General features: G+C 40.4%; 1 protein-coding gene across 1 annotated transcript in view; it reads right to left on the bottom strand.

Moving 5' to 3' along the window:
• Positions 1-2,200, bottom strand: part of LOC116006668 (mitogen-activated protein kinase kinase kinase 1-like) — a 6,260-nt gene extending 4,060 nt beyond the window's left edge. Inside the window, exons 1-5 of the mRNA XM_031247174.1 lie at positions 2,128-2,200; positions 2,018-2,055; positions 1,874-1,936; positions 845-1,002; positions 267-339 (exon numbers count right to left, since the gene is read on the bottom strand). Coding sequence (XP_031103034.1) covers positions 267-339; positions 845-1,002; positions 1,874-1,936; positions 2,018-2,055; positions 2,128-2,200 — 405 coding nt within the window. The remainder of the gene's footprint in view (positions 1-266; positions 340-844; positions 1,003-1,873; positions 1,937-2,017; positions 2,056-2,127) is intronic.
• Positions 2,201-9,799: the final 7,599 nt, after the last annotated feature.

Genomic DNA, 9,799 nt, shown 5'->3' with positions numbered 1-9,799 from the left:
CCACCCACCCACCCCCCACCACCACCATTATTATCCTTGTATATTTTAGATATTTAAAATTAAACAATAATTATGCTCATTTTCTAGAAAATGAACTAAGCACACCAAGACAGTTTTTTAGAATGTAACCAAACACGTGAAAGGAAAATATTTTTTGAAAAATGATTCATTGTTAAGAAAATATTTTCCAAACGTCATTTTTCTGCTTTCCAAAGAGAACTTTAATTAAGATTTTGAAGTAGATGGTGCAGGTAGAAAATGCCAACCTTTGCAAACCCAAAATCTGCAAGTTTCACGGAATCATTCACACCTACCAGTATATTGTCACACCTTATATCCCTTCAAAATATAGATGGTAATAACAGCAAAAACATATTAGATTGATTAGTTTAATTACAACAACCAAATGTAGAATATAAACTTGGTAATCCCAAAAGAAGAGGCGAAGAGCTTAGCATATGCATGCCACCCTTCTTTCGAGTCCTTGGTAGGATATCGCTTGCACTGAGACTCGAACTCACCCCTTACATATGGGAGTGCACTCGGGTGACACTAGACCATAAGATCTTGTCACAATAACTCTGATCATAAACAATATATAGATACTAAACTACTGGATCAGTAATTAAATAATAAGACTAATTAAAAGTGCTAGCTAGCTTCACCATGCATGCTTGCTCCCAGTGAATTGCAAACCCTTGACCTTTTGGGTCAAGAGCTCTGACCTCAAGGTCTTTAATTTGCTAAAGAAGCAAGACCTTGCTTGAGGTTAAATCTTGAAAAAAACGTAGGTGCTGAACCTTTATTATTATTTTATATGAAAGGAAATGCTTTAATTTTATACCTATGAACCACGTTGAGTGAGTGAAGATAATGTAATCCGCTCAAAATTTGCTTAGTGTATGTAGAAACCTGGGTATCATAAAGTCGATACATGCGATAAAGACTCGCAAGTGAACCTTTAGGAAGAAGTTCAAGGAAAACATAGAGGTTGCTATCATCCTGCAAATATCAGTTTCAACTTATTCTTAGAAGAGTAAACGGGGTATCAGTATTGCAAAAATTTCACCTAGGCGTCGATTAATCCCCGCTTAAGCGCAAGGCGCCCGTCAACCGTCTAGCGTATCACCATAAATGATGGCATAGGCGACTGACCGGCTAGGCCACAGCCTAGGCAGCCTAAGCACCACCTAGACCTCCTAGTCCGCCAATTAACTATTATTTTTATTTTTTAATGGGTTATTTTACTGAAAACAATATCGTTTGAGGGAAATAACTCTAAATTGTACAAATTCTAGATATTTTTTACGTTAATATTTTATATTTTAGTATTAACTATTAAAGTATTATATAATTTATAATTATTAGTCTTTTTAAAAATTTTTTAAAAAAAAATAAAAAAATAAAAAAATACACTGACACCTAGGTGCCGATTAATCCCCGTCTAGGACGCCTAGGTCCTAGGGGCTCTTTTTTCAACCATGCGGGGTATATACAAATGTTGTAAAGCTGAGTACACTAGACAAAGTATAATGTTGAAGGCTAAGATTTTCAATTTTAGGAATTTGACATTTTGGTTTCGACAGTACAGTAAAAAAGAGAAGCTAGAAAGCAATTCAATTGGCAACAGATCGATCCAAGTATATATCCAATTCTATCCACCAAGCTCAGCTAATTTAAGGGCCAATGCTTTTCTATATATGATTTTTAATTTCTCTTTTAGGAATTAATAAGCTAAGTAAGCAAGGGAGGGACACTACATACATACATGCAAGTCCTGATGCACTACTACTTCCAAATAACAAATAAATTAAATTAAATAGGAATAGGAGAATTAGAGTCAAAATTAAGATAATAATAATCACTTAATTACCTTGTCTGTTCCAAGATAACGAACTATGTTTTCATGTTCTAACTGACTTAAAATTGAAATTTCCTGGAACAAGCCACAAGCTAGGTGTAAGGTAAAGCAAGATCGAATTGAACTCAATCATAATATATATCCAATCAAAATTACTTGTGTAACTTTTATTTGATGTTTTATAAGTTGTATGCCTGCCCCACAAAGTAGACTTATATTCCATATACATGTATGCATTACAAATTCTTATATTCCTACATATATACCTGTTGAAGTTGATAAATCCTTTCCTGGGGCAATTAAAGAAACTTCAATACCCTTAAAGAACAATCTCTGCATGCATTTGATACCCTTAAAGAATAATGTCTGCATGCATTTGATACCCAGACATAAAACTAAAAGTTGACACCGTATGTACGTGCCAGATATAAGACTTACTCAGTGATGCCTTCGTAGACCGTTGTAAATGATCCACTACCAACAACTTTAACCTTTTTCCAATTCTTTATGCTGGGCCTGAAACAACCATGAGCTGAAACAGTATACACAGATAGATTCTGTTATCAAGATGTCGGATTAATCACCATGAGTTGAAACTTCAATAATTATTATTACAAAAAATCACACTTTTCCTCCAAAATGATATGTTTATAGTGTTTTAAAAGTAACAACAATTTTTAACCCTTCTTAACCTACTAACAGTACAGTCTCCACTAAATCTCGAACCCACAACCTTCCATATAAAATATATAGTTTAGTTCAAAAGAAAATTTATATATGCATGCATGCATGAATGTGTGTATGCATGGTTGTATTAAGTGTGTGTATGTATATAATTACCTACGATGCATCCAGGGTGAAATATGATGAGTACATACCTGAATCACCATTATCATGGGAACTAGTTTTGCTCCATATTGCTTCACTTAATGATTCATCATTTTTGTATAACAAACCACAACTCCAATCTGTCAAAATATTTGATGCAGGATCCCCAAATGCCACCTCAAATACCAAATAATCACTGGGGATAGCGCTCGATTTATTGTTAAACAGAGTATGAAAAGGTATGTACGCAAAGCATATGAATGGACTTCTACGCTTATCAAACTCTTCATCACATAGTCTGCCAATCACACAATTTGTTTGGAGAACTTGTTCATTATCTTTGTGTACCAGCTGGGCTATGACTTCACCGTATCTAAAAGGACGACCGTCTGGGCATGATTTCCATATACCATAATTACGTGAATTGAGAATAAAGCACACAACAAATCCCACAAAGCTTTGATTATACCAGGAGGATTCAAGACTAATGGAGATCTTATTTGAATGATGAGATGAATATTTGAACCATTTCGTGATATCTTTGTCTGTTGACCAATATCCATTAGGAAAAGTAACAATGAAAGAAGAGTTTCTCATGAATAGAGAAGGCACACCATGAGCAAACTTCCTAGCTAACTCCACAGCAGGAAAAGTTACCCCTTTATCTCCAAAAGAGAATGAGACAGAATATAATTTTGGGTACTTGGTTGCTAGCTCCGCTATCTTGCTTTCAGAAGCCAAACTACTAGAATTTGCATATATTTCTCTTATAGTAGTGGGGAGTTCTGGTAGCACCTTAAGTTCTTCACAACCACTAATGTCAAGATATCGAAGACTAGGAAGTTGGCTATAACATGCAGGTAAACTCACAAAATTTTTGCTACCGAGATTCAAGTACTCTATCTTCGACTCCAACGAGGTCAAACATCCAATATCATTAGTTGTGAGTAGTCCTGATATCAACAAGGATAAGAAAGAGTACATGAAATAAATAAATAAATAAATAAATAAATAAATATATATATATATATATATATATATATATATATATATATATATATATATATATAATAGTTTACTCATGCAATCCAAAAGAAAATTCTCTCTCTCTCTCTCACACACACACACATATATAGGGTCATGTTCAGGTGTGGCCGCGTCTTAAAGTGTGAACAGTGTGACCTCACCACTATGGATACAGATATACACCACTCAGTGTTAGAAAATGCACCACAGAAATATGCACGGTTAGATACACATTACCAAAAAACACACTACTAGGTATGCAAATATACACCACATAGTGTCAGCAAATGCACCATTAGGGGCAGGGAAGTTATGGTGCCTTATTTTGGGTGTGTGGTGTGTTTTATGGTGTTTTTGTGTATTTTCATTGTGGTGTGTTTTCTAACATTGAGTGGTGCATTTTCTAACATTGAGTGGTGTGTATATATATATATATATACACACGTATCTATGCGCTTCTGTGCATGTAAATATATGTACATAATAATAGCATATAGTGATATAGTGTAATATATACTCCTTCCTATTAGGACTCTTATTATTATTCAACTCTATTACTAGTAGGACTCTGTGATATGTATTTATTTCTACTTTGTAATCTTGTACAGTTGATTATTAAGAAATACAGAACCTAATCTGTTATCATTCGCCAGGTTCTTCCCGATGGCCGACGCCGGTTCTGCGGCTGTCTCTTCCGAACGCACAGTTTCGGACATGGCCGCGCCACCTGTGCCGAACTCGTTGTCATCGGCGCATCATTACGTTAGCATCAAGCTTAACGCACGGAATTTTCTGTTTTGGCGTGCACAATTAGTTCCTTTCCTCCATGGGCAGAATTTGATGGGGTTTGTCGACGGCTCCAACCCCGCTCCGCCTGCGCTGTTGTCACCCCCGGTTGGTTCGTCTGCTTCTGCTGTGCCGGCGGTCAATCCAGCATACTCTTCTTGGTTCCAGCAAGACCAAGCAATTCTCTGATGATTATTTCATCGCTGTCTGAGGAGGTAATTCCGATTATTCTTGGCAAGAAGACGTCCATGGCTGCTTGGCAAGCCATTGAGCTTGCGCTGGCTTCTACCTCACAGGCGCGCACCGTCCATCTACTCGACCAGTTGCAGTCATTGCAGCAAGGAGAGGCCTCCATTACTGATTATTTGGGCTGTGTGAAAGTTCTCCTGGAGGATTTAACTCTTGCTGGTCGCCCCGTCACCGATGATGAGATGAACATCTATGCTCTTCGCGGCCTCAGGTCTGAGTTCCGGTCGTTCGCTGCCTCGTTGTCTTCGCGACCTGCGCCACTCTCGCTGGAGGAGATGGCAGATCTTTTAGGTACTCAGGAGTTCGCACATGCAGCTGAATTTCCGCAGATCATTGGCTCGCCGTCGGTTGCTCATGCTGCTCGTCGCGGGGCTGGACGCGGTGGTCGTCGTGGTGTGCAGCAGTGGCAACGCGGTGGTCAGCGCTCGGGCTCCATTTTTTCACCGCAGACTGGGCAGTATTGGCGTGGGTTCAGTTCTGGGCAGTTCGGTCAGCCTCGAGGTCGTGGGCAGCAGTCCAATTGGCGTGGTCGGGGCGGCTCGCGTTCGGGTCCTCGGTGTCAAATATGTGACTTGCCCGGGCACACGGCTGTGACGTGTTATCGTCGATATTCTGATGGGTCGCAGGCTCACATGGTGTTTCAGGATTCTTCTGACTCTGCTTTGTCTTTAGCTTCTCAGACTTGGTTCCCTGACACTGGGGCCACGGATCATGCCACACCGGATAATAGTGGATTTGTTGCATCTGAGGACTACACCGGGAGTGACACCCTTCGGGTTGGTAACGGTAAGGCTTTACCTATTTCTAGTGTCGGTCATACATCGATTTCAACCCCTTCTCGTTCTTTTCGTATGTCTCGTGTTTTGCATGTTCCGGGTTTATCTGCTTCCTTGCTTTCAGTTCAGAAATTTGCGTCTAAAAATCATGCGTTTTTTGAGTTTTATCCATCCTATTTTGTTGTGAAGGATATCCGCACCAAAGCGGTGCTCCTCCAAGGTAGAAGTTCGGGTGGATTATACTCTTTACCGGTGTCTTCCCTGTCTGCTTTTCTTTCGGCACGGGCGTTGTCTTCTGTGTGGCATGGGCGTCTTGGTCATCCTCACCACCGTGTTCAGAGTCAAATATTGAAGAAGTCCTGTTTAGTTAGCTCTTCTAGTCGTTTAGATTCTATTTGTACTGCTTGTCAATTAGGGAAATCTGCGCGTTTCCCTCTTTCTCGAGTTCAGTCTTCTAGTTCGCATGTTTTAGATTTGGTTTATTCTGACATTTGGGGTCCTGCCCCTGTCTCTTCTGTTAATGGATATCGATATTTCGTAAAATTTGTTGACGATTTTACTCGTTTTACGTGGTTTTATCCTATGCATTTGAAATCAGACATATATGCTATTTTTGCTCAGTTTCGTGTGTTAGTTGAACGTTCCTTTGGTTGTCGCATTAAGTCTGTTCAGTCTGATCTTGGTGCCGAGTATAAGAAGCTTCACTCTGAGTTTCTTAAACTTGGGATCTTTCACAGACAGTCTTGTGCTTACACTCACGAGCAGAATGGTCGCGTTGAGCGTAAGCATCGTCATATTGTTGAGACTGGTCTTACTCTGCTTGCTCATGCTTCTGTTCCAAGTCGGTTTTGGGAATATGCTTTCGAGTCCGCGGTCTACTTAATTAATCGCATGCCCACGTCTGTCTTAGATAATAAAAGTCCTTACTTTCTATTACATCGGTGATGCGTACACGGATTGCTTCCCGCAATAAGTGCACACTCAAGGAATCACTCAAGAACCTTTCGTGTCCAAAAGAGGATCTTACCTTGTAGACTCTTGGATTTTGAGATCCCAACTCTACAAATGTCTCACCAAACTAACAAATAATACTCTCAACCCTTAGATTATTAAGCAAGGCTAAGAATTAGAGTATTAGGAATCTAGCACTAGAATTAAGATACAAAAATAAAATTAGCTATATAATATGAGTAATAGTATTATTTTTGGGTTTTTGGATATGTGTGTGAATATAAAGAACAAGATAAGGGGATAAACTAGCTTCTCACTAGCCTACCAAGATTGAATGCTTCTCACAAACAACCTAAACTTCAATGCACTTCTCATGCAAAGAAAAGAGAGAAATTTCACTCAAATTGAATTCTTACAAGGTGTGTCTCAAACCATTGGGTTTATGGGGTATTTATAGGGGAAAATAAGGTATTAAATATTCTAGGTCACTAATCCCACCCAAAATAAAAAATTACAACTTTGTAAAAGTAATTCCCACCCAAAATTAAAAATACAAAATAATTCCCCACCCAAAATTAAAATACAAAATAATTTCCCACCCAAAATTAAAAATACAACATTTTGCAAAAGTAATTTCCACCCAAAAAAAATACAATTCTTGCAAAGTAGTTTCCCACCTAAAAAAAATACACCTTGCAAATAATTTCACACCGGGAAATTTGATCTGATACTGAAGTCTGAATTGTCTTCAAAAGTTTTTATGTGAAGACAATTGAATAGAATTATTTTTCCAGATTGATCTTCTTCTTCACAAAAAGATGTTGGACTCCAATCTGTTTGCACAAAAGTGTTAAAAGCCTCTTGAATCTTCCTTGACTTAGATCTTGTTACCGGGCCACTCGAGACTTTTAATGGATCATTTATTTGTTGCATTCCGGTCTCATCAATCGGTCACAGCCCTCATATTATTTTCTGCGTGTCTTCGGTTGCCTATGTTTCCCTCATTTACGTCCTTGCAATCGCCATAAAATGAGTTTCCGGTCTGCTCCTTGTGTGTTTCTAGGCTATCCTGACTCTTTTAGGGGGTATCGATGTATGGACTTGAGCACTAACAAGGTCTTTATTTGCAGGCATGTTCCTTTTGATGAACATGTTTTTCCTTTTGTTACTAAGCCTATTGTGCAGTCAGCTGGTGATCCACCGTTACCACCTTGGGGTGTTGCTCGTGTGTCTCCTTCAGCTACTGGTGCAGTGGTGGTGCCTCCGCGTGTTGTTCAGCTGCGTCCGGCAGCTTCTCGGGGCCGGCGGGCAACTGTTTTTCATCAGGTGCCTCTGGAGCAAGGTCCCGTGCCTCGGGAGCACGGTCCTATGACTCGGAGCAGAGTGCGGTCTGAGGGGGCTGTGTTGGTTGCTTTATTTGCTGAGGTGTGTCCTCCGGAGCCTACCTGCTATACTCAGGCTGTGCGTTTTCCTGAATGGAGGGAGGCTATGGATGCTGAGTTCAATGCTTTGTTGTAGAATCAGACTTGGAAGCTTGTGCCGGTTCGTGAGGGAATGAATATTGTTGGTTGCAAGTGGGTCTTTCGCACCAAGCGGAAGGCGGATGGTTCAATTGAGCGGCATAAGGCCAGGCTTGTTGCTAAGGGGTTTAACCAGGTTGCTGGCCAGGACTTTTTTGATACATTTAGTCCTGTGGTTAAACCTACCACTGTTCGTTTATTGCTCTCTCTAGCCTTGTCTTCTGGATGGGTGGTCAGGCAGCTTGATGTGCATAACGCATTCTTGAATGGGACTTTAGCTGAGACTGTTTACATGCGTCAACCGCCTGGCTATGCTGATTCTGACTATCTTGATCATGTTTGTTTGTTGCAGCGGTCCTTATATGGACTCAAGTAGGCCCCGCGAGCGTGGTTCACGCGTTTACACACTTTTTTTTTATTATCTGTTGGTTTTCAGGCATCCAAGACGGATGTGTCTTTGTTTATTTACACACAGGGGGAGTTACGTGTTTACCTGCTTGTATATGTTGATGACATTTTGGTAATGGGGAGTGATTCTGCCTTGGTGTCGATGCTTATTTCCAGGTTATCTACTGCTTTCAAGATTCGTGATCTTGGTAGTCCATCTTTTTTTCTAGGCATTGAGACAGTGGCTACTGAGACGGGGATGTTGCTGTCTCAGAAGAGATATATGTCTGACATTCTGAAGCGGGCAGGTATGTCTGACTGTAAGCCTTTGGCGACTCCGATTCCTGTGTCTCGTTCTTCATCTGCTTCGTCTGAGCTATATGCAGATCCTACCCGCTACAGGAGCCTAGCTGGTGCCTTACGCCCTGACCTGTCGTTTGCGGTTAATTTATTGTGTCAGCATATGCACTCACCCACAGAGGATCATTGGGCTCAGCTGAAACGGGTTTTTCGGTATGTCAAGGGGACTATGCATCTTGGTCTGCTGCTGCGCCAGTCCTCTAATTCTGTCATTCATGCTTACTGCGATTCAGACTGGGCCGGCTGTCCTGTGGATAGGAAGTCTACGAGTGGTTTTGCGGTTTTCCTGGGGTCTAACCTGGTTTCGTGGATGTGCAAGAAGCAACGGACTGTGGCCCGGTCATCCACTGAAGTTGAGTACAAGGCTCTTGCGGATGTGTGTGCTGAAGTCACCTGGGTGGTCTCCTTACTCTATGAGCTGGGTGTGCCTCCTACTACCTCTCCAAAGCTGTGGTGTGATAATCTAGGCGCCACCTACATGTGTGCCAATCCAGTGTTCCATGCCCGCACGAAGCACATCGAAATCGATTATCACTTTGTTCGTGACAAGGTGGCTGTTGGTGAGCTTCAGGTCAACTTTATTTCCACTAAGGATCAGCTGGCAGACATTCTTACCAAGCCTCTTGCTGCTCCTCGGTTTGCTTTTCTTCGTGACAAGCTTCAGGTCGCTGCGCCTTCCTGAGCTTGCGGGGGAGTGTTAGGACTCTTATTATTATTCAACTCTTTTACTAGTAGGACTCTGTGATATGTATTTATTTCTACTTTGTAATCTTGTACAGTTGATTATTGAGAAATACATAACCTAATCCTTCCCACCTCAAGTTATTATTTTACAATTTAATTTTTCAGTAATAAAACTTATATACACATAAACTGTATTAAAAGTTATGTCAAATACAAAAATGTAAATTTTGAAAATTAAAAAAGAAATTGTTGAAAATATGAAAAAGTAAATAGGTTTTTTTTGGTAACAAGTTAGGGAAACACTTAACCACTATCTAAGAGTGCACATGGGGTAGATCGGGCATTGTACCACCAACCGGTAAAAGATCACA

The sequence above is a fragment of the Ipomoea triloba genome, chromosome 1 (assembly GCF_003576645.1).
Source record: "Ipomoea triloba cultivar NCNSP0323 chromosome 1, ASM357664v1".
Classification (NCBI taxonomy): Eukaryota; Viridiplantae; Streptophyta; class Magnoliopsida; order Solanales; family Convolvulaceae; genus Ipomoea; species Ipomoea triloba.
Note: the sequence above shows the minus strand (reverse complement) of the source record. Positions and strands in the feature narration are given on the sequence as shown.